Here is a 27667-nt window from a genome sequence, read left to right as displayed (position 1 = left end):
AGCCCCGGTCGAGTGCCTCCTCCGGGTTCCGGCAGGTGGGCTGCGCTGTGCTGCTCTCCGGCCTCAACCTCCAGCCTGGGAGAGTCTAGCGCCACCGGGACAGACTCCGGCCCAGGGCGCCCTGGAGCGGCTGCTGACCCAGGCCCAGTTTCCCCCGGGAACATAGTTCACAAAGGCCTCACCAATAGGGGAGGAAACAGAGGCCGGGAGAGGGGCGGGTTAGGTCGGGCATCAGCGCGCGTAAGGGCCGCGTGCACGACAGTCCAGCTCCCCGCCGCCCGCCGGCCGTTACATCCCGCAGACCACAACTCCCGAGAGGCCTTGCGGGCGAGCGAGGGGCGCCGGCCGCGTATCTCGCGCGAGGAGATGGGAGGTTGAGGTCGCGAGACTGAGCGGGGCCGGAAAGCCGCGTTTCAAAGCGGTAATAGACGGTTATCTCCTCCAATAGCATTGAAAATATACCTCCTCGACCCGTAAAACGCGGGAGCTGAGCTGGCGGCAGCCAATAGAAACGCCAGGGGGCGGAGCCAAGGCCTCCGGAGCGGAAGTGGGTCTCTGTTGAGGTGGTGGCGTCTAGCTCGAGTGCTTTCCGCAGCCCCTTCCGAAGGTGCTTCCTAGCTCGAGCGCGCCGGCGGGGGCGCCTACCGGCCCAGAGCAGCCCAGGTAAAGCCAGGCCTCGCGGGGAGGGAGCGGCAAGCCAGGGCCGGGCAGGTACGGGGTTCAGGCGGCCTCGCGGCCTGCGGAAACCTTGGAACCGCGGCCCAGGAGCCGCCTTGGCGCGTCCGACCTCACTCAGGCCCCGACGCCGGGCCTTCCTCGGGACCGCGAGCCTCACTCGCCCGCCCCGCCGTCCGCGTGGTTGCACGAACCCGGCTCGGCGGGTTCAACAGAAGTGGGGAGGCCTCGCCCTGGGTGTCGGCTGCTCGGGCGGGCGGCGGCCTGCTGCGCTGGGTTAGTAGCATAATCGGGAAACTGAGGCTGAGGGGGAGGGACGCTCCCAAGGTCACCCAGAGAGTCGGGCAGGGCGGCCAGGGCGCCGGGCTGTGGGCCTCTCGGAGGGGACTGGGCGAGGTTTTTGTTCCCCGCTGACGCCGCCGCCTTTGTGTGCTCGCGCTGATCCCCACAGCAGTGGGCCCGCGGGTCCGCCTGGACCTCGTGGCGGAGCCTCCTCTGGGCTTGAAGGGGGTGGGGGCGCCCAGCTGGGGCCTGAGCTTGGTGAATCCCCAGCTTCCGGTCGGTGGTGGAACCCGTGACTGCTCCGGCGGAGGCCCGCCCCCTGGGTGCCTGCAGACAGGTGCCTGCAGGTTAGTCAGGGTCCCGCGCCGGGGCCCGAGACCCGAAACGCAGTGCTCGGGGAATGCCACTTTCCACCCTTCGACCCGTCGAGGTGGGAGGGGAGAGCGCGCTCGGATCCCGGAGCGGCCAGGAGCCCGCAGCCGCCGATTTGCTGGGGGGTTGGCTTTTGTCTGATCCTTGTCCGCGCCCGTCGACATCCCCAGGCACACCTTTGTTCGAGCTCCGCGCCGACCCCTCGCAGCCAGCCTTCGGGGCTCCGCCTGCACCCAGCTCGGGCTGCCCAAGGTCACGCGGCCCCCAGTTGCCGGCAGAGCGAATCCAGAACCTCGCTTTTCTGACTGCAGGACCAGGCCTTCGCTTTCAGGAACCTGGAGTTTGGGGACGGTTGGCAATGAAAGGCAGACTGTGAGGGGAATTTTCTTATTTTTATTTTTCCTGCTTTTTAATTAAATGGGTGCGGAGACATATGGGCTTCCGTTTTATCTATGCGTTTCATGTGAAACGGGAACATTTAAGGAGGAACATGTATTGCTGTCTTTTTATATTGCCTGAACTTGAGCTTCCAACTCTGATTGAAAGGTTTTTTTCCCCGCCCCCTTTAGGAATTGCATTCCTTAATATTGTAAGTCAGCACATGGTTGAGGTCTTCCGTATGCCACGCTTTCTGCTTGGGGTAGAGCAGTGAGCAGGGTAAGCCTGGCACAGGCCCTGGTGGAGTTGAGCAGTGAGGGTGGAGGGGATGAGAGGAATTGCCTGAGATTGCAGTTCAGACTAGATTGTTCAAGAGCTGGGCCTGGGGCGTGGGGGGTGGGGCGGCAAATGGGTCTGCGGTGTGCTTCCCTGTTAAGGAATTCAGAATTTACCTTAAGGTCAAATGGCAAGTCCCTAAACTGAGTTGTCTGTAGGAAGTAACAGGGTTAGGTTTGTCTTTCAGAAAAGTCCCTGTGCTAATAGTGGCCTCAGGCTGGGTTAGGGAAGAGCAGCTGGCCCAGGGCAGTTATTTGCTTGGTCTTCACTGAAAGGCTGTTAGCACAGTCCCTCCTGGGGGATTGGTGTGTCCTGTGTTGTTCATTGTCTACATCTCTCACGGTCCCCAACTTAGGAGTCTTTGGAGGCTAAGGTGTCGCCTATAGAACATGACAGGGTAGTCTCTTACTGAGGTGTGATTGTGATTCCCATCTATGCTCTTCATCTGCTGTTGCTTACTGGCCCAGATGTGGGATCCCACCGCCAAGATGAGTGCCTCCGGGCTGGGTTTGGCCAGCCCTTTCATAGCTTGCATCTGCTCATTAGCCCCCCCACTGTGCCTCAGCCTGGGAATGGAAGGGAAAGACCAGCCCCGCCACCGGAAGCAAATGAGGGGTTCCCCCTGTGCAGCACTGCTCTGCTGAATCTAATTTGTAAGCCTGCGACCCAGCCGTTCACCCCCACCCCCACCGCCTGGGCCTGGGCCTGGGCCAAGGCTATTTTTAGTGGTTCTAGATTCATTCCACACACACCGCCCATCCCAGGTTCCGATTCAGTAGAAGCAGCAAGCTTCCCAGCTGGCTTTCTCATACAGGCCCAGACTCAGATGCCATCCATGTAGGCCCACTATGCCTGCCTCCCTTGGAGTTTTATGGCTAAAGTGATCTTGACCTGGGGAAGAGGGCGAGGTTAGTGGCTCAGCACCTGAGGGTGATTTGCCCCACTGGCCTCTTAGGTTTTCATTACATCACTCTTGCTCCTGGCCCCCGGGAATTGCCTTATTTGTGTCACCAGCCCCCCAGATCCCAGGCCACCATGGCTGAAAGAACACTAAAAGTTGGGGGGTCAGAGAGGTGGAGAAGCCACCCCGCTTGGCTTCTGTGGTGACCCAGAGAAGCCCTTCTTCAGAGAAGTCGTGGGACCAGGTGGCCTGCTTCTCACTGGCCGGCTTTTACCATCACTCCCACTTGTTGAAGATCCCCCAAGTCAGTCACTGCCACAGTCGAGTCCAGCCTGGCTACAGGGTTCGTTGGCCAAAGGGTCGGCCTGGCATGGGGTGGGGGGGCTGTAGAGAAACTTGTAAGGGCAGCTGCTTTGAGAAGAGGAGGAGCCCAGGTTGCTTGGGCTGGGCTCTCACAGACACAGGAGGCCGAGGACCCCACTCCAGGCAACACCTTCCAGATGTTTCTGGGGCTGTGCCCACTGCAGAGCATTTCTGAACCCTTGACTACACCTATTTAAAGTGTCTAGAAAAGGAGTATTAGGTGAAGTTTATTTTTAGTTCTGTTTTGGTAAAATATACACAACATGAAGCAGACCATTTGAAGTGCTTTTAGGTGTTCAGTGGCATTAAGTACATTCACGTTGTTTAACCCTCACCACCATTCATCTCTAGGACTTGTTTAATCCCTCCCAGACCAAACTCTGTACTCGCCAAACATAACTCCCCAGCCCCTGGCTGTCACCATTCTTTAATTAAAAAATATATAAAGCTGAGGCCGGTTTGGCTCAGTGGATAGAGCGTCGGCCTGTGGACTGGGGGGTCCCAGGTTCGATTCCGGTCAAGGGCATGTGCATTGGTTGTGGGCACATCCCCGGTAGGGGAGTGTGCAGGAGGCAGCTGGTCGATGTTTCTCTCTCATCGATGTTTCTGGCTCTCTATCCCTCTCTCTTCCTCTCTGTAAAAAATCAATAAAATATATTTTAAAAAATAAATAAATAAATAAAAAATAAAAAATATATAAAATATTTTTTATTGATTTCAGAGAGGAAGGAAGAGGGGGAGAGAGATAGCAGCAGTAGTGATGAGAGAGAATCATTGTTCAGCTGCCTCCTGCACAACTCTCGCCCTCCCCCCGCCCCCTCCCAAGGCATGTGCCCTGACCAGGAATGGAACCATGACCTCCTGGTTCACAGGTCACACAAACACTGAGCCACACTGGCCAGGCCCATTCTACTCTCTGTCTTTGAATTTGATGGCTCTCGGTACCTCACATAAGAGGAATTAAGCAGTATTTGTCCTTTTGTGTGTTACTTCACCGAGTGTAATGTCTTCAGCACGTATCAGGAATTCCTGTTTAAGGCTGAATAATCTTTTCGTTGGTACTAATCTTTTTCATAGGTTTTTCAGAAGCTAAAGCTCATTCTCTTGCTCGAGGCCTGGATCACAGAAGTCGAGCTTCTCTGTCCCGGGGAAGCTGGTCTGTCCTCTAGTGGAGGCAGAAGGCAGTCCTTGATGGGCCTGTGCTGGGGGAGGAGGACTCCCTGAGCGCAGGCACCGCGGGGTGAGGCCTCGCCTCGGACTTGGCTGGGGCCTCCTCGGGGTCATCAGGCAAACCTGGAAGGACCCGCTTACCGTGTCCAAGCACGTGTGCTGCTGCTGCTTCCTGGTTTGGCCACATCCACGGTCTGGTCCCTGAGGGGAGGGCAGGGGGCTGCGGGGCCTCCTTTAGGAATAAGTGCCTGGGGGAAGAGCCGCAACACTTGTCCCAGTTCTTCTGGGGTTGAAGGCTCGCTTTGCTCTTACACTTGTAATACTGATGGTCTGGCCCTTCGGGCACAATACGTAGTCTTAATACTGATGGTCTTTCCCCTTAGAACCTGTGCTTCTTGTCTGCTACGTTCACCCCTCTTTCTGGGGCAGTGGCTGACCCTGTGCATAGTCGTTGAATTAATCAGCTGATGGAGCCTCCGGGGTGCTCAGAGCCATCCTGGGCACTTCTGTCCCATAGGACAGCTGCAGGCGAAGGGCGTCTCCCACGTTAAAGGTGGCGAAGCTGAGGCACGGAGGTCAAGTATGTGTGCAGGGCTCCACGGCTCAGCCTGCCGGCTGCACGGTGCTGGCTGTTTGCCGGGCGCTTTCTTGGTGTAACGCTCCAGAGGCTCCTGTTTCCTGGTACCGAGGCCTGGTTGTTGTGAGCTTGTCATAAAGTTCCACTTAAGAAGCTTTGAAATGAAAGTTACTGCAACTTTCAATGCTCATGCCCAGTGCGTACCGGGAGGGCAGGTCATGCCAGGCGCTGGTCCATGGCCAAGGCCACTTGGGTAGTACACAGAACAGTCTTTAAAAGATTCTTGCTTTTTTTTTTTTTTAATCCTCATGCAAGAATATATATTTTTAATTGATTTGTAGAGAGAGGAAGGGAGAGAGAAAAACATGGTCAATTGCCTCCCCTCCATGCCCCAACCAGGGATCAAACTCACGACCTTTAGGTATAGGGACAACATCCAAACCAGCTGAGCCATCCAGCCAAGGCAAAATCTTGTTGCTTTGTAACACACGTTCTGTAATCCTACTTTTGAAATTCCGTTTTTGGAAGTGCTTAAGTAACATGGGGATGACTGTGTTTATGGTTTAAAAGCGGGGACGTGATCTAGTCCAGCGGTCACCAACCTTTTGGACGGAAGGTAACATGGGCTCACCTCCTAACCCACATGATCTAGTCAGTGCCTAGGCGTGTTCCCTGCTGTCACCGCCCCGCGTAAGGAGGTTGCCCAGCCACCTCACCCAGATGCACGGGGACTGCTCAGCTGCCTGCCAAGTCTACACGCTGAGGGCCCTTGTGTCTGCTCACCGGCTCCCTCCGGAGAGTGAGTGCACAGGGAGCCACCAGAGTCAGGATTGCTCGGCCTGTGGGGCACGGTGCGGGGAGTTAGCCCGGGTTTTCAGGGGCTACCCTGGCATGGTGTGAGGGCTCACGTGCCGTCAGGGGCACTGGGAAACGGTGTGTAAGATGCAATAACAATTCGGTTCCAGTCGCAACACTTCCTGCCTCCCCAGTCTGCCGCTGCCATGATGTAATCATGTCCCTGTGTACATCGTGTACAGATCCCTGAGTGCAGTGTCACTACAGTGTCACCTCTCACAATAACGGTGGAGTGGACCGTTAAATCGGTAATAACAGCCCAGCTGGCATGGCTCAGTGGTTGAACGTTGGACCTATGAACCAAGAGGTCACGGTTCAATTCCCGGTCAGGGCACAGGCCCAGGTTGCAGGCCTGATCCCCAGTGTGGGTCGTGCAGGAGGCAGCTGTTGATGATTCTTGCATCATCGATGTTCCTCTCCCTCTCCCTCTCTCTATGAAATAAAGAAAAACATACATTTTTTTTTTTAATCGGTAAGAACACAGGAAACAGTCCGGGTGAGGCCGTGCGCCCCTGGATCCCGGTGAGGCCGGGTCCCGGGTCCGGGTGAGGCCGTGCGCCCCTGGATCTGGGTGAGGCTGGGTCCCGGGTCCGGGTGAAGCTGGATCCCGGGTCCGGGAGAGGCCATGCGCCCCTGGGTCCGGGTGAAGCTGGATCCCGGGTCTGGGTGAGGCGCCGCGCCCCTGGGTCTGGGTGAGGCCACGCCCCTGCGTCCGGCCGAGACCAAACCAGAGGGAGTCGGACCTGCATTACCACCATTTGTCCACCATCCAGAGCTGAAAAGTCAGTGCCAACAAGTACACATAAGGAACTGGTGGACAATGAAATTGGGTCTCAAAAGAACTGTTGGTCCAGAAAGAAACTTACTACAGACTGATTCATTTGCCTGTCAGCATAACTATTATTGCTTGTCTCACATTCGGTTCTTATAAGTATATCTCTAGTGACACATGATCTCGCTCATCTAGGGGAAATGATGAACAACATAGACTGATGAACAAGAACAGACCCAGAAACAAGGAGGCATCGATCGGACTGTCGGGCCTCAGAGGGAGGATAGGGGGGAGAGATCAACCAAGGGACTTGTGTGCAAGCATACAAGCCTAACCAATGGTTAAGGACAACAGGGGGGTCGGGCATCCGTGGGGAGGGGTGGGGGTGGGAATGGGGGGATGAGGACAAATATGTGACACCTTAATCAATAAAGAAATTAAAGAAAGAATTTAAAAAAAAAAAAAGAACACAGAAAACATCGGCCTCATCCCCCCGCCATCCAGCCAGTCACCTCTGTTCCTTCCACTCACTGCCACCACCTCACAGCCCACGGTTGTGTCCTGCCTGGGTTGCTCTAAGTCTCCTTACTGGTCTGGGGTCTGACTTGTTCGTCTTCCATTGGCCCTCGGAGCACAGGTGACAGGATCTCTGAATGTGGCCTCTGTCTGAAGCCCTTGATTGTCGCCCTTGACAAGTGGGTTAGGAGTTGAGCCCGTGGTACCTCCGTCCTGGGTTCTCTGACCCACCGCACGGGGCAGTACTTGTCTGGGGCATCTGCGCTGTGTGCCCACCGTGCTTCTGGAGCAAACCCTTCATTTGGGGCCTGATCTTTTGAGTCACTTCCTCCAGGCAGCCTGGCTTGGGCCTCTACCTGCATAAGGCACAGTGATCCACTTCCTGTGGCCGCTCTGGCCTTCTTCTAGACCCTTCTGCTTCCTGCTGGGATCTCCAGGGTCTTCCGGCTTTGTTTCTGACTTCTCATTCTCTCTCTTCTCTCTCCTCTCTATCTGACCCCCGCCGCCCCCCCGCCCCCCCCCCAATCGCACACATGCTGGGATCTCTACCTGCACCTGGTTCTCACCTGGGCCTTTCAGCGGCCTTGGGACCTGCCTGCCTCAGCAGCTGTGTCTGGTCGCCCTTCCCTGGGTCAGTTCCTGGATACAGCTGGTTCTGTCATGGTCTCTGTTTAGAATGGGTTCTGGGGTCAGGGCGCCCTGTTTTAAATCCGGTTCTAGTGTGTCCTGGCTGCGGGCTTTGGGCAAGTTCCTTTCCCTGATCCTCCTCAGCTTCCTTGCGTGTGAAATGGTGACCTCATAGAGCCTGCCCCTCCTCGGTGGGAGGGGGATTACATGAGACGTGTTTGCAGAGTGCGGTGCCTTGCACCCGGTGGTTTCATTATGTTCCGATGGCCTCACCTGCATAACCCAGGAGCCTTTGTAGTTGGTGAATGCTACCTTTCCCACAGCACCTAGCCTCTGCCCACCCACACACTGCCTTCCTCCTTCCCACCTGGTCTGCTGGGAATGCCTCTTCCCACTATGCCTGGTGGGACCCAGCCCCCTGGTCGGTTCTCCGAAGGCTAGCTTCCCAGCTTCCTATGCCCTCTGGCCACTGCCCTTGCTATCCCCAAGAGAAAAACAGATGTGGGATGGAATGGTGGATGCCTGACCTACGGGCCTTGGGCATGGGAGGATGTGGAAGGGCAAGAGGGTGGAGAGAGGAAACTCCTGGAAAGCAGTCTCTTGCTGGGATGCAGGAGGCTGGGTTCAGAGGGCAAGGAGGGTGTGCAGGCCACATTGCAAGCCTCAAGTTAAAGCCTCTTCTCAAGTCAGACTCACCGCTGGTGTAGACGGCTTTTCCCCAGAGAAAGCTACGTGTGGGTGCACCTCCAGATGCAAGACACTTCTTGGCTCAGGAACATAAACGTGTTAGACTCGGGGAACTTGGGCAGATCTGGGGCTGGTCTGGTGAGTCTTTCGGAGCTGTTGAGGCGCCTCCCCCGTCCGTGCTGACCAGGCAGGCCTCTGAGCCTCTGACCTGAACCCCAGGCTAAGGTGGGGGCTCACCAGGTGAGGTGCTGCGTTGGGAAGAACTTGTGCCATTCTCGAGGGGAGCACACGTGGCCCAGGGTGTGGCCCCACCTGAGGCCTGCCAGCGCGTCTACAGAGAGAGACAGTGAAGAGCTGTCCCTCCAACCCCATGGGCAGACGGTAATGAGGTGCTGGGTGCAGGGCGCAGGCCACCGGGCGCTAGAGAGAGGCCAGCTGTACAGGGGCAGACCCCAGCCTCTCCTTGGCCTGCGTTTCTCGTGCGTCGCGTGTGCCACAGTGAGAGCCCCGGAGCTGGTGGCTGGGTTTACTTGTTGCTGCGTTCTCAGGGCAGGAGCCATACTGGTAAGGGAGCGGGATGGGGGAGCCTGCAGCCCACTCGGCGTTACACAGCACCTTAGGGCTCGAGAAAAGGGTGAGCTGTGCAGTGGGGGTTGCTGGGGAAGGCGATGGCGGTATCAGCTCACAGCCTTTATTTTATTTTTTTAAAATATATTTTATTGATTTTTTTACAGAGAGGAAGGGAGAGGGATAGAGAGTTAGAAACATCGATGAGAGAGAATCATCGATCAGCTGCCTCCTGCACACCCCCTACCAGGGATGTGCCCGCAACCTGACTGGAATCGAACCTGGGACCTTTCAGTCCGCAGGCCGACGCTCTATCCACTGAGCCACACCGGTTTCGGCAGCTCACAGCCTTTAAAGCGTGCACCCCGCTGCCCATGCTCTCTGCACTGGCCCTGTGGTCCCCACACAGCGGTGGAGGGGTGCTGTCCTGCTTTGTGGGTGAGGAATCGGCACAGAAGTTCAGTGCCTCGCCCCAGGTCACAGGGAGGGCCTGGAGGCACCTGGCTGCAAGGCCGGCCTTCTCCACAGGCCATGCTTAGGAAAGGCCGTTGCGGTCGGTGTGTGCTTTAGGGGGGTGGGCCGTGGGTGAGGGCACTGCGGCGGGAGGGCCGTTGGGAGGTGGCCACTGGAGCAGCGCCGGCAGCACTGGTAGGAACCGGTTAGAAATGCACGTTGCGAGCTCATCCCAGACCTGCTGACCAGAGCCCGGCGTGACCAGGCCTCAGGTGAGCCTGGTGCCGGCTCCAGTTTGAGAGCCACTGCCTTGGTCCAGCCCACAGTCACCTGGGATGGGTGACCGGAGAGTCTTCTCCTTGCTTTCACTCCAGGTGCCATGGATTGGCTTCCCGGTTGCTCCTTCATCCACTGCCTCCCTGACACTGACTTGGCTTGGTTAGCTGCCACCTCCCGTGAAACCCAGGCCCTCACTCTCCGGCAGCTCCGCCCTCCTGCACCTCCTCCTGGGCTACCCCTTTCACACTCGGTCCTTCCCTCTCCCTTGGCCACAGGGCGAGTCGGGGTGGGGGGTCTCCTCTCCTCGAGAGGACGGCAGTGACGTGAGGGAAGAGCCAGGGCCCTGGGCTTGGCTGCAGCCTGGGAAGCTCTGTCCTTCCCATTGCGAAGGGCCAGTGAGGCCACGTGAGGCGGCTGGATTCTCCTCTTTGCCAGCAGCTATCACAGGGCTCTCAGCGGCCAGGACGGAGGGCAGGGTTCCAGGCTCCGGGCTCAGTGGTCCTGCAGAGTCCAGCAAAGGCCCCGCCGACAGGAAGGACCTGTGGCCAGTGGAGCCGAGTGTGGTGGACAGTGCAGGGGGCAGGTTTGTCAGCTTGGCGCCTTTGCTTTTCAGGACTCGGAGGAGATCTGTGTGGCCTCGACTGCCGTGCTAGCGGAGGATGCGTGAGCGGCAGGCATGAGTGGCTGAGCACGCTGGACGTCCCTGCAGGCCTTGCTCGGTCACTTCCGCCTCTGCAGTTGCAGCCAGGAAGCACCATGAGCACGGTGAGTTCTGCCAGCTCGGAACTTCTTTTATTTTCTAGGCTGAGCAGCTGCCTTGCTCCGCGTGGCACAGTGAGGTGCTTCTGAGGAGCCCAGGTCAGCACCTTCGGGCGTGAGAGCCACGTGCTGTCTGGTCGGCCAGGGCTGCGTGGCCTTCTGAAGGGAGCTGAGGGGCGGGGGCTGAGGGTTGGGAATTCTGTGCCTGCAGGGCAGCTGTCCGTCCTAGAATGTTAGGCTCTGGCTTTGTAACCCTCCACAACCCAGTTCCCACCTGCCCTGCAGGGCCTTCCCTGTGCAGCTTGGGTGCAATGTGAGCGTGGTGGTAAGCACCCGCAGAGCTCTCTTACTCGGCGACCAGAGGGGGCGTCGTCGTCACTGCTGTGAGCTGTTCTCAGGTGCAGCAGCAGCTCTGCTTTGGCGTCGCCAGGAGCCCCTTGACCCCAGGCAAGGCTGCCCGAAGGGGTCCTCCCCGTTCGCTCCTCCCGACACGGTTGACCCAGTGATCTAAACTCAAGTCAGCTGTTGAGTGAGATGTTGAACTCCCGTCAGGTGGACCAGACGTGAGAGCCTCACTCTCCTTGCAGGGTCAGAGGGGGTGGGGGTGGGGGTGGGGATAGGAGGTGGGGCAGGGTGAGGTTGCACCAGTGGCTCCTGGGTGAACAATAATAGAAACGTTTCCATTTCCATTCACTGCCCCACCCTCCCCGGTCCATCCTCCTGACCACGCAGGGAAGCACAGTCCTGAGCCGGTCCTCTCTGAAGCCCATGCTCTGCTCATGGGATCGGCAGGTGGCAGGCGGCAGGGCAGCGTGGAGGAGAGGACGTGCAGTCAGTTAAATGTCCTCCGGATGGGAGGGAGAACTAGGTGGTCATGTTTAACTGAGAGCTGTGGACCCTTTGGGCTCGGCCCGCAGGAAGGAGGGAGCTGTGATGAGGGGCAGGAGGGCAGAGAAGGGTGAGGGTGCAGCGTCCTAGCTTACGTTCTACAGTTTCTCTCCTGGGCCCTGACCGAACAGCACGTCCTCCCTGCCCTGGGGAATGCACTTGCAGGAGGTCCCCAGACAGTCAAGCTGGGCACAGGGGGCATGTCCCTGTGATGGAGGTGACATTTGAGTAGGTCTCTGAAAGCCATAAGAATCGGTCGGGTGAAGGCGGAGAAGGACGGGTAATCCAGGCTGGGGACAAGGCCGGTTAAAGGCATGGAGGGGCTGAGGGGGCAGCCGGGAAAGGGGATTGCTGGGGGGTGGGGTGTTGGGGACACATTGCTCCAGTGCCCACGACGGGGTGGTCAGGTCCAGCACCTGGACTTTGGCCCGGGCTGTGGCTGCCTCTTCACTCGCTCATTGGGGATCAGAAACCACACGGGCTGCGGTGGGCATGAGGATCTGCGGCCGTGTCTACTCAGGAAGATCTGGTCCTTTCCAGAGACAGGAAGATGCAAGGCCAACTTCAGGAGAATGGGGTAAAGGTGCAGGAGTCCTAGGCCACCTGGAGGCTGCTGGGGAAGCCATGAGTGGGCAGCAGCCGCACAGGCTGGGTGGCCCTCGGACAGGCCCCTCCTCACAGAGACCTGAGCTGCTGCCGCTTCCTCCAGCCCCAGGATCCCCCTGCCCCTCGATCCATGGGAAGTTGCTAAACCCAGCGCCTCAAGCGGCCATGTGACAGAGGAGTTGTCTAGACACAGAATCAGGCTCCTCTGTTGCCTACTGAGGCTGGGCTGGGGTGCTCCAGGGCCTGTGTGGGTCTACCCAGCAGTGAACAGTGTGCAGTCCTTCCCCGGGCCCAAGGCAATGCCAGGGCAGCATGGAGCAGCTGGGGCGGTAATGGCCTTCCATCATGTCGCCAAGTCCTGTGGCAGCTCTGCCAGGCTGCTGCTGGCGAGGGAGGTCAGGCTCAGCCGCGAAGGAGCCGCCAAGTCAGTCACTGGGAAGCACAGCAGGTGCGGCTGTGAGGCGCGCACAGGGCGGGCCAGATGGGAATGGCAAGGCGACAGGCCCGGGCGGGAGGTTCTGTCGCATCTGAGGAAGGCTGCAGGGGGCGCGTGGTCCACTTGCCTTTCAGGCCGCCAGGTGGAAGTGCCAGGGCACTCACGGCGTGGAAGGAAGGCCTGGCAGAGTCTGGCGTCGTGGCTCTCAGGCAGCCCTGGGAACAGGCTCAGGAAACTCCCTTTCTTTGAGTTGGGGGGGCGGGCGTCGTGGGGGGGAACCACATCTGATGGTTAGAGGCCAGATTTCCGAAAGGAAGCCCTGCTTTCCACAGTGGGTAGAACCTGGGGAAACTGAAGGTCTTTGGGCTACAAAAGGGCTCAATGAGGCCAACAGAAATGCAAAGAAGGGGGTTCCAGAAGGGTTTCCTGGCTCTGGGCTGAGACGAGGTGTGCAGTGTGAGCATCGTCCTGTACACCAAGCACGTCAGACTCAGGCCTGCAGGCAGCATGCGGCCCACAACGAATATTTTTGCAGCCCAGCCAATGTAACGGTATGTAAGAAACATTTCAATAAAAGTTTTGTGACTTAATTTTTACAATACCCTGTTATATATAATTCTATCTAATAACGAGGAGATATGCAAATTGACCATCACGTGGTCACAAATATGGCGGCACCCACAGCAGTGGCCGAGTTCCCGAAACGAGCCTTAACGAGCCATCAGCAGGGACCCGAGGCTGCGTGGTGCTGCTCCAGGGCAGGGGACTTGGGGCTGTGTCCCCCGCCCGGTGGGGCTTGACAGGGGACCTCAGGCCACACGCCCTGGCACTGAGCCAGGGGACCTGAGGGTGCGCCTCCCCGCTGGTGGGGCTTGACAAGGGTGGGGCTGGCCAGGTCTGGATCTCGCCCAATGGGGGTGGGGCCGGCTGGGTCTGGGTCTTGCGCGATTTTGAGGTGCCACGGATGGGCGCACCCCAGACTCTGACAGGAGGAAGATTTTCATATACATTTTACTAATTTTCTTTCATCTCTGACACTTCTATTATAGAGAAAGGGCAAATAGCAATTTTAAAATATTTCCTCTAATTAATCCCCTTTTAATGTGCATGTATTTCGTGCAACAGGGCACTAGTTATTAATAACGAACTACAACGTTCCCTAATGACCGATTACTATTATCAGTTGCATTCATTTCATTCATTTCCCTTACGCACCTTACACGCAGGTGCACCATTTCTCTCCACTAATACTAGCAGCGAATATTTTAGCAGCCGATGGCCACGACATTAGTCTTGTACTGACTTATTTGGTGTGTGCAACAGGAAATATTTCACTTTTGGAGAACAAGAAAAATAGGTTTATTTGCGTGATGCTTATTAATTTGTGCAGTTATTCAGTGTCTGGTAAGTTAATATTCAAGAAAAAACATTAATTTTTACTAAATGTTCTGTTTATGTTAGTGATGACTCATTTATTTAGGCCCTTTGACTTCAGCTTGTCTCTATCGAAATAAACCTACGTTTCTATGAAAATTGAAGCTTTTGGTTTTTTGTGGCCACAGACACTTACACCTTGTTTATTTGGCCCGTGTTAGCCTTTGAGTTTGACAGGCTTGCTGTATACCAAGGAGTGATGGGTTTGATTCCTGGTCAGAGCACATTACCCAGGTTGTAGGTTCAGTCCCAGCAGGGGCCTGTTTGAGTGGCAACCAATTGATGTTTCTCTCCCTCACCCTCTCTGAAATTATGAAGAGAAAAAAAAAAGAGTTGCCGGCCCAATCCCACCTGGACCAGAGGATTTGGTTGAGTTGTGTGTCATGTGCTTTTTATTTTACTCTTTATGTTTTTATTTTTTTATTTTTACATATTTTTATTGATTTCAGAGGAAGGGAGAGAGAGAAATATAGAAACATCATTGATGAGAGAGGATCATGGATCAGCTGTCTCCTGCACGCCCCCTACTGGGGATCGAGTCCACAACCCAGGCTTGTGCCCTTGACCGGAATCGAACCTGGGACCCTTCAGTTCACAGGCCGGCACTCTATCTACTGAGCCAAACCAGCCAGAGCTGTCATGTGATTTTGACAGACGATGGTTTGATGGAGTGAACTTGACTTAAAGTAAAGAATTTGTATTGGTTCTCTGTTCTGAGTGATTTCTATTTAAACATTCGGTGTCTAGAATCTCATGTTTTGAAAGGACCCCAACCTCAGGTCGGCTCCCTGCCTTCTACTCTTTCTTCCTTTTTGTTGACTTTTTGACTTACCTTGCTGAAATCCCGTCAGTCAGGAGCTCCTGTGACTGTCTCTCTCCCTCCCCACACCTTCAGAGGAAGCGTCGAGGAGGGGCCGTCAACTCGAGACAAGCCCAGAAGCGAGCTCGGGAAGCAGCCCCCGCCCCGGGCATGGCCTTGGAAGCAGAGCCCATAGAGCTCGTAGAAAGCGGTAAGCTCCCGGGACGCCGACATGGGGGTGGCGTGGTGCAGCACGCGTGGGTGCGGGTGCCCGGCCCTGCCGCCTGCCAGCCACGGGGCCTCCCTTTCCTCCTCTGAAAGGGGAATGGCGCACCTGCTGCACAAAGTTGTCATGTGGCTGAAATGAGTCAGCAGGGTGACCATGCTGCCCAGGTGGGCTTAGCGCGGTGTCGCTCTATGACGGCACAGTCGCAAACTCGCCTGCCTTACAACCTGCCGCAGAGGGGAGCAGAGCTGCCCCTTGGGTGCCCTAGGACCTCCACGGATCTCCAACGGCTACTCGCTCAGCTGGGCTGCCAGTCAACCTTTGGGGAGTGGCCCACCTTCGCTATTTAAAAGCGTGTCTCCAGTGTGCGTGGCCTGGTGAAGACCTCAGCTTCCTCTCCTCTTTTTCATTGAGACACAGAATTGTCCGAGAAGGCAGACCTGTGGCCAGGCTGCCTGTCCCCGCTGCCTGCGCAGGGAAGTGCAGGTGACAACCCGTGTCCCTGCGCTCTGCAACGCTAAGGCTGTTGTTATAACTCTGACCTGAGGCCCGATGCACGAAATTTAAAAGGGGCTCGGTCCCAGCCTGCCACAAGGACGTCCGGTCTAATTAGCATATTATACTTTTATTATTATAGGTTATTGTAGAGGCCTGAAAACTGACTAAAGAGAAGCAGCTGGTCTGAGATACATTTCCTGGGCCCTCCAGAGCAGTAGGTCACTCAGAACCGTGAATCCCAAAGAGCCTGAGGCCCTGGCCCACCCATCCCACTGCCCAAAGTCTGGCACCCCAGGGTCTGCACCCTGCCCTTTGTTAGGGGAGGCTGGTGCAGGGGCTGCTCCTCGGGTCTCCCAGGCAGCTGGGAGCAGGCGGTGGCACCCTGTGCAAGTGCCCTGGGGCGGTCCCTTTTATTTGTAAGAGTCCAAAATTGGGTCCACCGGCAAGAGAACGAATGGTTCTGTGAATTACGGTGTGTCAGTACGTGGACTATGTCGAAAAGAACAAGGTCATTTTGTATAAATTACATTGGACATCGCTGATATAGTGTGATTTTTATTCCTCTGAAACTTTTAATACAAGAAAATAAAACACTTTGAACATGCTAAATATGTTACAAGTCACTTCCCCCAAATTTAAACAAATGCTATTTTTAAAAATTCTACCCTCATGCTTTCTAAAGTTAATAACAGGAAAATGGGTGTGTCTCTCAGCGTATAGGACTGGAGTGTGCTCTGCCCTTCATGCAGACGTACGTGCCAGGGACGCTGGGCTCCTGCTCTGTCCCGCGTTGTCCTGTGTTCATGGGGACACGGCAGTGGGCCCTGGGGCTCAAAGGCAAGCTGCAGGCCAGACCTGACCCATTTGGGTGTTGGGGTTCCAGGGCCCATTAAAACATAACTAATGGTCCTGGCCGGTTTGCTCAGTGGTTAGAGTGTCGGCTCCAGCACTGAAGGGTAGCAAGGTCGAGGGCACATACCTGGGTTGCAGGTTCCATTCCTAGCCATGGTCAGGGCGAGTGTGGCGTGCAACTGATCGATGTGTCTCTCTCACATCAATGTTTCTCCCTCTCTCCCTCCCTCTCTCTCCTCCCTTCCCCTCACCCCCTTCCATTCTCTAAAAAGCAATGGAAAAATTATCTTCAGGTGAGGATTAAAAATAATAATAACCACTGAAGGTGCTGAGCTAAGTATGACTTGAGGTCTGGGCAGGTGGCAGTGTGAGGACACCGGGACGAGGCGCGTGAGCGCAGACATCCCCATCCCCGGTGGGTGCTTGTGAGAGCCCTCTGCTGCCACTTAGCCAAGTTCTAGAAGGGCGCTCCCTGCTGTCACCCCTGCAGAGGGCTGGTCCTCGCGCTCTGCATTCTGTACTGGGGGGGGGGGGGGGTGCTGGAAGCCTGCGCTCTTGTCATTAACAAAGCGAGTGTGTGCTTTTCCTTTGCTCCTCATGTTTGCTCACGTGCTTGTTTGAAGCTGGAGATGAAATAGTGGACCTCACCTGTGAGTCTTTGGAGCCCGTGGTCGTCGACCTGACACACAACGACTCTGTGGTGGTAAGCCTTGCCCTGTCGTCGGCCCCTGGCAGCACCGAGCTCTCAAGGCTGTGGCCCAGGTTAGGTTTATGCGGAAGAAGCTCAGGGATGTCCCAACATCAATGGTTCAGGGAAGTTGCTTGGGGCTTTGTTGCTTGCGGGGGGGAAACCTGTGTGCCCCTGACCTTCCCTCAGCGGCACAAAGCCCTGGGGGGCAACTCCGAGGGGCCCTCTCTCCTTAGTCCCTGACTCTACACTGCACCAGCTATGTGACCCCGGGTGAGTGACTGAGCCTCGTTCACTTTGTTCATAGAGTGGGGACATGTCGTCTGGAGCAGTAGGGTGTTGTGAGGACTAAGATGCTGGCCTTGAGTGCCTGGCACCTGGGGTGGTGCCCACGAATACCAGTGTATTACCTCCCGGCTGGTGAGCAGGAATGCTTTCTCGGTTCCCAGAGAAGCTGCCTTGGAGGATTTGGGTACCTGGAGTTGCCACCTGGTGCCTCGGTTGTGTGTGACTCTAGGGATGGGGGAGCCTGGGAGGCTGCTGGTGCCCCCTTCCTGTGGCACCAGGTCTGGACTCTGCTGCCCTTGAGGGAGGAGACCTGGGATGGTCAGAACGCATGGGGGGTCTGGTCAGCATTGTCCTGGGCGGCTTCTCTCCAGGACACCTCTTTCGCACCTTTGGTTACAGGGAGCCTACCATCCTATATAATACAAGGCTAATAAGCAAATTGACCGAGCGGCAGAACAACCGGTCGCTATGACTTGCACTGACCACCAGTGGACAGACGCTCAACGCAGGAGCTGCCCCCTGGTGGTCAGTGCACTCCCCAGGGGGAGCACCGATCAGCCAGAAGCCAGGCTCACGGACTGGTGAACACAGCCGCGGTAGCATTAGCCTCTACCAAGGGCTCCCAGACTGAGAGGGCACAGGCATGAATTTCGTGCACCGGGCCTCTAGTTTGTTACATTTTGTACCTTCTACTCAGAGACTTGCCTTTCCTCTTTTTGGCTTTTACACAGAGGTTTTTAAGTTTAACACAGTTGAATTTATCAGTTTGTTGGAGAAAATCTTATTGTAAAAATATGTTCCTCTGTTCTAAAAGTTTTACCTTTCACATTTAGGTCCATAATCCACATGAATTGCTTTTGTGTATTGTTGGAGGTGGGGTCTTTAATGCCTCTTAATATAAGTTCTATAATGTTCCCTGAGGTGTTTCTGCAAGTCTGGTTAGGTTTGTTTCAGGGAAGTCGCTTGTTCCTCTGTACAAAACATTTTAAGTTGCTATTGGAAATGGTGTGGGGCCCTAGCCGGTTTGGCTGAGTGGATCGAGTATCAGCCTGTGGACTGAAGGGTCAGGTTCAATTCCGGTCAAGGGCACTTGCCCAGGTTTGGGGCTCAATGGTCAGTAGGGGCTTGCGGGAGGCAGCCCATCAATGATTCTCTCTGATCATTGATGTTTCTCTCTCTCTCTCCTTCTCCCTCTCTGAAAACAATAAAAATACATTAAAAAAGAATGAAAGGAAGAAAGAAAGTGATGTGGGGTCTGACTGGTGTGACTCCATCAGTGGTTGAGTGTTGACCCATGAACCAGGTCACAGTCCCTGTTGTGGGCTCGAGCCCCAGGGGAGGCGTGCAGGAGGTCGATCAGTGATTCCCTCTCATCATTGATGTTTCTCTCCTTCTCTCTGAAATCAGTACAAACGTATTTTTTAAAAAGAAAAGAAAATGGTGTGGCGTTTTCTTGTTTGTTTTTAATCCTCATCCAGTGATATGCTTACTGATTTTAGGTGGAGGAGGAGAGAGAGAACATCAGTTGGTTGCCGTCCCTACATTTCCTGACTGGGAATCGAACTGGCAGCCTTTGGGTATACAGAACGATGCTCCAGTCAACTGAGCCACACTGGCCTGGGCAAAAAATGGCGTTTTAAAGTTCTGTTTTATTTTGTATCTGAATGAAATGGTGACATTCTTTTCTCCTTCCAAATCTGAAAGAACCCTTTCAAAGTCTCGCTGCTAATAAGACCTCTGTGTTGTGTGTGTGTGTGTGTGTGATTACACCCACTATCGGATCCGAGACATTCATCGGTTTCCTGTGTGGCTGCAGGTTTCATCTGGGGATGCAGTGCTGCATTTTACCTTTAACAGCTCCGTCTGATGATACTTTCCCTCCCTTTCATGTATCCAAGTGGAGAATTAACATTAGTTTCTAGTCTTAGTTTCTATTCAACATTGTGGTCGGAAATGATCTTTTTGAATATTGCTAAATTCAGTTTGCTAATATTTTATACTGTTATTTTTGCAGCTATTTTTATTTTATTTTATTGATTTTTTACAGAGAGGAAGAGAGAGGGATAGAGAGTTAGAAACATCGATGAGAGAGAAACATCGATTAGCTGCCTCCTGCACACCCCCGACTGGGGATGTGCCCGCAACCAAGGTACATGCCCTTGACCGGAATCGAACCCGGGACCTTTCAGTCCGCAGGCCGACGCTCTATCCACTGAGCCAAACCGGTTTCGGCTTTGCAGCTATTTTTAAGAGTAAGATTGGTTTGTAATTTTTCTGGTATCACAGTGTTGGTAACTTTATGAAGTGAGTTACCCCCCTTTTTTGTCTGTTCTTCAGAAGACTTTGCCCAGTTGGAATTCTTTCTTCCCTGAATGTTTGATAGAACTCTACAGTGATAGCACCTAACCCTGAGTTATAATGAGTTTGAGTAATTTTAGTTTTTAGGAATTTGTCAATTTTATCTAAAATTTTCACTTATTTGCATACATTTTGTTCATAATGTCTTATGTTCTGTGGGATCTGTAGTGATGTCTTTTTCATTTCTGATACTAGCTGTTTGTGTTTTCTGTCTTTTTAGATTAGTATCACCAGAGCTTAATTAGATCTTTCAGAGAACCAACTTTTAGCTTTATGGACCCTTTCTCTTGTAAGTTTGTTTTTATTCATCGATTTTTGTTTGTTTGTGTTTATTTTGCTGTTTTTCTAACCTAATAATTTTTATTATGTCTTTTCCAGTAAATGCATTTAAGATTATATTTTCTTTAGCTGTATCCTACAGATCTTGTTACTGGTATCTTACATTCAGTTCAGTGTATTTTTCAAATTTGTCTTTTTTAACTTCCAAGCCTTTGGGGATCTCTCGTTTGTTTTTATTACTCATTCTTGACATGACTGGTCTGCAGAGACATCTGCCTGGCGGCCCTTGGCCATTGATGAGACCCCACCGCCGCCTGCGTGGGCGCGGCCCCGCCTGGCCACGCTCCTGCCGGGCCTGGCCTCGCTGTGAGGCTTTCCACAGACGCTTCAGGCTCTCGGGAACCTGCTGAGCTGTTGTGGGTTTTTTTGTGTGTTGTTTTTTTTTTTAATTGTTTTTTACAGAGAGGAAGGGAGAGGGATAGAGAGTCAGAAACATGGATGAGAGAGAAACATAGATCAGCTGCTTCCTGCACACCCCCTACTGAGGATGTGCCCGCAACCAAGGTACATGCCCTTGACTGGAATCGAACCCGGGACCCCTCAGTCCACAGGCCAACGCTCTATCCACCAAGCCAAACCGGTTTTGGCCTGTTGTGGGTTTTTGTTTTGTTTTTGTTTCTCATCTAGATTATTATAGTCCCTTTACTTTGGACTAATACTGTTTTCTTGATACCTCTTTATTTTAAAACGTGTCCTGTCTTGTTTGATAAACTAGCCTGCGTTTATTGAAACCCCTCCCGTGTGCTTCCCTCCTGGCTCCCCAGCATGCAGTGGGCCAGGTCTGCTCTGGCCGGAGTGGGCCAGGCTGGAAAGAGACTGGCTCGTTGAAGTTGGGTTGGTGTCCCGGAACCTCTATGGGGTCTTTCCTGGGCACCGATGCGTCGCGCTGTCTGCCCTGCCCGGCTCTTCATATGAGACTGTTGAGAGGGCGTGCTTCCCGAGGCCCCTGCAGGCGGGGCAGAGCCCTGTCCACTGTCCAGGAGCAGAGGGCCACGGGGCCACGGGGAGAGCGAGGGAGCCCAAGCGGTCCTAGAGAAGACCGCGTACGCAGGCGTGGATTGCCCGGCTGCTCTTTGCCGTTCTGGCGCTGCCATAGGAACAGCAGTCTGTCATCGCGCCGTGTCTGTCACTGCGGGGAGGGGGGGGGGCGCAGGGGGTGCAACTGCTGGGTCAAAAGAGCACCTTTGCTGGGCCTGGTGATGGTTGGGTGTGGCCGTGTTTTCCAGTGGAGCTAGGTGGTCTGAAGCAGGCGGCTCTGAGCTCTGGTTGGGAGCGGCATCCTTGGTAATTCCGGGCGTCAGCTGGTGCAGAGGACCCCAGTGGTCCTGCCGCGTTGCGCTGCCCTGTCGTTCACCCCAGGATATTGCTTCAGCCCTAGGAGGCCCCTGGGATGCTGGGCATGTGTCTCCTAAGAGAAGGGCTTGTCCTCCCGCTCACCAGGTGTCGGCACTCACAGGTGTTCTGAGGCTCATCTGTGCTGGAGAAGCTCAGAGGACCCTGGGTCAGTGTGCCCAGGGGGAGAGCAAGCAGCACCGGTTCTCCGTCCTGCACGCTCTGGCCTGTGGCTGGTCTGTGGACAGAGAAGCCAGCTGCTGGTCTGGACCAGCTTCCCCAGGTCTGCCTGCTGCTCAGGCCGGGGACTGTGAATGGCTGTTGTTTAAGTTTGGCATTTGTCTTTCTTGTTTTTTTGTTTTGTTTTTTTTTTTTAATTATTTTATTGACTTTTTACAGAGAGGAAGGGAAAGGGATAGAGAGTTAGAAACATCGATGAGAGAGAAACATCGATCAGCTGCCTCCTGCACACCCCCTACTGGTCAAAAGAGCACCTTTGCTGGGCCTGGTGATGGTTGGGTGTGGCCGTGTTTTCCAGTGGAGCTAGGTGGTCTAAAGCAGGTGGCTCTGAGCTCTGGTTGGGAGTGGCATCCAAGGTACATGCCCTTGACCGGAATCGAACCTGGGACCCTTCAGTCCGCAGGCCGGCACTCTATCCACTGAGCCACACCGGTTAGGGCTTTCTTGTTGTTTTTTAAGTTAAGACAGCTACTTTATTTGTGTGGGGGTTTTTGTGTGTGTGTTTTTTTATTATTAATTTCAGAGAGGAAAGGAGAGGGAGAAACATGGATGAGAGAGAATCATTGATTTGCTGCCTCCTGTACAGCCCCTACTGGGGATTGAACTCACAACCTGGGCATGTGCCCTTGACCAGAATCGAACCCGGGACCCTTCAGTCCGGAAGCCGACACTCTAACCACTGACCCAAACCAGCTAGGGCTGTTTGTGTGGGTTTTTTTTTAATTGATTTTATAGAGAGAAGCATCCATTTGTTCCATTTATTTATCAATTCATTGACTGATTCCTGTATGTACCCTGAGCAGGGATTGAACCCACAACCTTGACGCTCTCTCCAGCTGAGCTCCCGGCCAGGGCAAGTGGTGTTTGTTCCGGAAAGGCCTCGGCCAGAGGAGAGGCTCCAGAGCTTTGCTGTCCCTGTCGCGTCGCTGTGCTGTCGTGTCCCTGTCGTGTCTGAAGCCCGTGCTCTTCCCGGAGGAGGGGCACCCAGAGCGAGCAGTCACCTCAGGGGTCCGGAAGGATGTGGTTCCGCCGCTCCGCTGGGTGGAAGAAGTACTAGGAGGTGGCAGTGGCGCAGGAAGGGCGTGGCACCCGAGGCCAGGCTGGGGGGACAGTCAGTCACCCAGAGAGGGAGGCTCTCTGGTAGCTAAGTGTGGAGGCCCTGCTGTGTGCCAGGTCTGGGGGACCAGTTCCCCGCACACTGCCGGGAGCCGGGGCATCCTGTCCCTCCCCAGGCACTCACCCCTGATGGTGGTCCCTCTGGCACACAGACCTCCTGTGGCCTCTTCTAGACTCATGTGGACAGTACCTCTGTCAGCCACCTGTGTCCAGTAAACATGGCCCCGACAGCGAGGGCTAGCTCCCAGTTCTGTCGTCCCATTCTGCAGCCTCCTGGGGGAGCGGGGAGGGGGCTCAGTAACCCCACATGTGGGCTTCATGCTGCTGCTTCCTGGGATGGATGGCTGTGCGGTCGGCGGTCAGGCTAGAACCCCCAGGCTCCCAAAGCAGGAAAGGATTTTCTTGTGGGCGGCTGGAGGAGCAGGCCTCCAGAAATAACTGCAGCTTCTCAGCCTTGAGCCCTGCGTGGGAGCTGCCAGCCAGGGTCCGAGAGGAGAGGGCAGCAGGGCTTTCCCCAAGGAGAGCGCCAGCCCATGACGCTGGGGAGGGTGTCTGCTGCCTGTCCCGCAGGCACCCGCTGGTCACTCAGCGTTGGGAGCTGGTTGGAAACGTCGGAGCAGATCGGGTCTGGGTGTCAGGCTGAGCATCAGGCAGGGGCTCGTCCAGGTCTCGGTCACGTCACGGTCCAGTAGGTCCTTGGTGTGTGCACGGCATTCGTCCCCTCGCCTGCTTGCTTTCGTTTGGTAGTTAGCTCTTTAACGGTGTGAGGCACTGCGCACCCGTGTCCCAATGGCCCCGTCCTTGGCAGGAGGCCCCGCGAAGTCAGAGACATGTCGTTGGCGAGTGTGTGGAGCTCGTCCTGGGCTCCGTGTCCCTGGTGCCCTGCGGCCGAGGCATGGTCTCCCTTAGTCCTCACAACAGCTCTCAGAGGGTCAAGGAACTTCCTGGGTCACATGGCCAGCAGCTCCCCCAGATTTTCTGCGGCAGCTGCAGGGAGGCAGACCCCAGGACGGGCTTGCTGGTCCCCTGGGGATTTTGCATTTGAAATAAATGCTTCAAAGTTATCATTTATGCATTCAGACGATACAGAATGTTTTGTGTCAAACTGATTGTGTCTTTCTCTTTTCTCTCCTTTTTGAAAGATCGTTGATGGTGAGTGTTTCCTTTTTCGTTGGGGTTGGATGGACAGCTGACAAGGCCAGTGGGAGGGCACCCGCGATGATGCTGCGTTCGGATTGGCCGTTCAACGGCCAGGCCCACAGCTCGGCATGTGCCCTCATAGCAGGGATGGGCTTCTCCTGGCAAGACGGGGGGGGGGGGGGGTGGCCTCCTCGGGCTGGGCAGCACCTCCTGGTGTGGCATCAGAGTCTCTGGGGTCTGAGACTGGCCTTTCCCTGGCCAGAAGGTGGGCGGTGGGCGGGGAGGCCCCTATCCTGAGTGCGGGGCCCCGTCTTAGAAAGGAGGCGGCCGAGGAGGAACGCTAGGAGGCAGCGCCAGGACCACGCTGACAGCTGTGTGGTGAGCAGCGATGACGAGGAGCTCAGCAGGGACAGGGACGTGTATGTGACCACGCACACTCCCAGAAACGCCAGGGAAGAGACATCGCCGGGGCTCAGGTACCTACATGCCACCCGCTCGCTGCTGCCATCCTGGGGACAGGCTCTCGCACCAGGAAGCCTCTGACCCCGGGGCCTCCTTGGCCCCTGGAGTGGGGTCCTCGCCCCCTCCATTTCCCGGTGTGCGGGGGGGGGGGGGCCAAGAGGGGGGGCTGTTGGAGACACTGGGCCTTCAGCCAGCACTCTGACCCCGTGGCCTGGGAGAGCTGTTGAAGCATCTGCCTAGCGGCTGCCTGCAGGTGGCACTATTGAGACCAGGGCCCAGTTGTTCCCCCATGACCCGGGCTTTCCAGGAACCAGCAGGCCGGGGTGCTAGGTGCAGGCTCTACCCCAGGCAGGGGGTCAAGGGGCAGAGGTGGAGTGGGGAGGACACAGTGACTCAGGTTGTCTGCACCTTCTCTCCCCTTTTCTTGTGGCCCCACTCACCCCCTGGGGGTGGCCCTGGGTGCTCTTGGAGGGCAAGGCTGCGCACAGGACGTCCCTGGCTGAGGCGTCCGATGTCGGCGCTTGCTCGGCACTGACATGAGGCACTGTGTTCTAGGCCCTCCGGCACGGTCAGCTGTCCGATCTGCATGGATGGGTACTCAGAGGTAAGCACGCCGGCTGTGACCTCCTGCTCGGCTCCCACACTTCAGTGAGAGAGACGAGCGAGGACCCTCCCGCTGGGTGGGATTTGACGCCTTTCTTCGGTCCTGCCTGGACTGGCACATGGCTCGTCATCCACGTGTGCAGGGACAAAGTGCCAACGTGTGGCCTACGGCCTTCAGCTCTGGCCCGTGTTCCTGCGCCGCCCTGTGTGTTCCCTGTCCTGGCCCGGGCAGAAGGCCCCGTGTTCACTGTGGCCCTGAGCCTGCGCACTGCCCCACCTGTGCCCACACAGCAGCCCTGGCCTTTCCAGGCTGTGGGTCCTGGTGCCCGGGTCCCCCTTGGGCTACTAATGCCAGGAGCCTGGCTGCCAGGCGTCGGTAGTTCTGCAGACCATGGCCCTGCCCCGCTGCGCCTGCCCTTCCCTCGCCCGTCACTGCCCAGGTGGTGGCAGTGGGACCCCTGGGAACTGCTGCTCTGGGGCAGACACACGTGAAGGCTGTTCCTTTTTGTTTTCTAGATTGTGCAGAATGGGCGTGTCATTGTTTCTACAGAGTGTGGCCACGTCTTCTGCAGCCAGTGCCTCCGAGATTCCCTCAAGAACGCCAACACTTGCCCGACCTGCAGGAAGAAGATGAGCCACAAACGCTATCACCCCATTTACATCTGACGCGCTGAGAGCTGCCTCGGAGAAGGACGGACAGCGACACGCGCGGGCTCCTCATGCGGCCTTCGTGGGTTCTCTGCCTCCGATTTCCTGAGCTCAAACGACTTTTAAACCAAGGCCCGATACGTAAACTGCTCCTTGTTTCCAGCCCTCTGAGGTCCTCTCGTTACCTCCAGCTTGATGCCTCAGCCGGGAGCCAAAGCCCTGCCGGCCGGGCGCGGCCTGCTCCCTGGCGGCCTGGTTCCGGGGCAGGCGAGGAGCTGAGCACCTTGGAGTTGAGAAGCAGGTTCCAGCCTCTCCAAGACCTGCACGTTTGCCAAGAAGCTTCCCCACGTGGGAGGTGTGCGCAGCTCCCTCCACAGTGTTGTTGGGGAGCCGGCCCTGGTCAGGGTGTGGGCCAGTCTACCCAGCTCCTGCGGGCATGCTACCTCACCCCAGGCCTCTGCCCGCACAGTGACCGAGCCGACAGCCCCGAAGGACCAACCGCTGGGCCCTTCCCCACACCTTAGCGGTGACACGCGGGGATTGCTGCAGGGCGTGCCCAGGCCTCTGGGGATGAAACGTGCAATAAAGCCCGTGCGCCGCCGCCTCGCAGCCCAGGAGATGCAGCACCGTGAGTGTCCCTCAGGCCCGCCCTGCCCTGTCCCCCGTTCTCAGGAACTGACCGGCCCGGAGTCCCTGGGCGTGGGCCGTGCACGGTACACAGGGCAGGCCTGTACTCGGGGTCCGCTCCTTTCTGGTAAAATCCATCCTCTTCACCATATGCCCGCTGGTCCTCAGTCCCCGCCGCCCACGGTCTCCTCAAGTATGGACACCGGAAGGCGGTGCAGTATTTGTGGCCTTATCAGCCCACGTCCAGCTGTTGCCCAAGCCGCAGCCGCCCGTGTCTCAGAGGGTGGCCCACCTGACGCTCTGGGTCCTGCCTTGGCCTTCTCACCACCCCACCAACCGACATGCATTTCCGAAGCTGTTCCTCTGGCCGTCCGGACTGGGGCCCTCTGGAGTGCTGGCTGCCCTGTAGATTCTGGTTGGCAAAGCTCGGTGGCCTCTCCTCCCCAAGGGGCAGATCATGCCCCCTGCCCACTCTGCAGGCGTGGGAGCCTCTGGTCTCCAGGTGGCGGTGCTGCTCCTAACGCTGAGGGGTGACGGGGGTGCCAGCCTGCCCCACCTCCACACCCCTCCCCACAGGCCTCGAGCCAGACAGCAGCCTCTGCGTGGGGAGCATCTGCAGGGGGAGAGGCCCTGGCTTTGCAGCAATAACGGGCCTTCAGTTCCCTGGAAGGAGCAGGGACTTGGCACAGCTCACTTTAACGGGGCTGAAGGAGGGTCCCTCTTCTGTGAACGTTTTCTTCTTCATTCTGCCTTTAGCTGTTTGGCTCACTTCCAGTTAGTTTGAACGAAAGGAATAATGTTCTGCTTGGAGTGGAGGAGTCAGGACATGGTTCCCACGTGGGCTGTGCCATGTCTGCCCTCCGACTGGACGTGGTTGCCATCGCGTTTCTTCCCGGCTGTGTGGGAGCGTCTCCTGTGACCTGACAATACCCAGCCTCCAGGAGCCAGGATGACCACGCAGCCCAAACCCTTTGTTTTCTGTTTAAGGACAAACGATTGATCATGAAAGTTGTACTTCTACATTAAATTGGGGGCAATGTTAAGTTTCTACTGTTCAGAAACTACAAAATAGGAAAAGGTCACTATGAAAACCCCTCCTCCTCAGTGTACATAGTCCAAATCTTCCTTTGTTACATTTAAACTTGACCCATAATGTCCGTCTGTTTTGGACCTCTGCGGCGTTACAGATGGGAATAAAACCAGGAATTTGAACAGATAGCTTCTTGTGCATTCCTTTGCTCTTTGGGATCAATTCTCCTTTTGCCCAAGGTGTGTGATTCCCGTCTGCCTCGAGTATAGTGTGTTTCGCATCCATGTGTGCGAGGAAGGTGCTTATCTGGCTGCACACCCCGATGCCAGCAGGCGCCAGGCCACTCCTGAGCCCCCGGGACTCAAGCCGCAGTCGAGCTGACGCTTTGGCCCAGGAGTGGGGTCAGGCTCGCTGCAGTTTGGCCAGTGGGCGGCCCTCCATGTGGGTGTGTGTGCCAATTCAATTTTTTAAAAAGTATTTGAGAACTG

General features: G+C 55.9%; 1 protein-coding gene across 2 annotated transcripts; it reads left to right on the top strand.

Moving 5' to 3' along the window:
* Positions 1-388: 388 nt before the first annotated feature.
* Positions 389-27365, top strand: RNF4 (ring finger protein 4). 2 transcript variants are annotated; one of them, XM_054708564.1, is made up of 9 exons: positions 389-663; positions 1228-1304; positions 10424-10575; positions 14829-14943; positions 16932-17011; positions 23812-23821; positions 24126-24285; positions 24827-24875; positions 25391-27365. In XM_054708564.1, the coding sequence occupies exons 3-9, from the start codon at positions 10567-10569 to the stop codon at positions 25538-25540; spliced, it is 573 nt and encodes a 190-aa protein (XP_054564539.1). In that variant the 5' UTR covers positions 389-663; positions 1228-1304; positions 10424-10566; the 3' UTR covers positions 25541-27365. The 2 variants fall into 2 exon arrangements, with proteins under 2 accessions (XP_054564539.1, XP_008149129.1); XM_008150907.3 differs by lacking the exon at positions 1228-1304.
* The last annotated feature ends 302 nt before the right edge of the window (positions 27366-27667 follow it).

Source organism: Eptesicus fuscus, chromosome 2, assembly GCF_027574615.1.
Source record: "Eptesicus fuscus isolate TK198812 chromosome 2, DD_ASM_mEF_20220401, whole genome shotgun sequence".
Lineage (NCBI taxonomy): Eukaryota > Metazoa > Chordata > Mammalia > Chiroptera > Vespertilionidae > Eptesicus > Eptesicus fuscus.
Note: the sequence above shows the minus strand (reverse complement) of the source record. Positions and strands in the feature narration are given on the sequence as shown.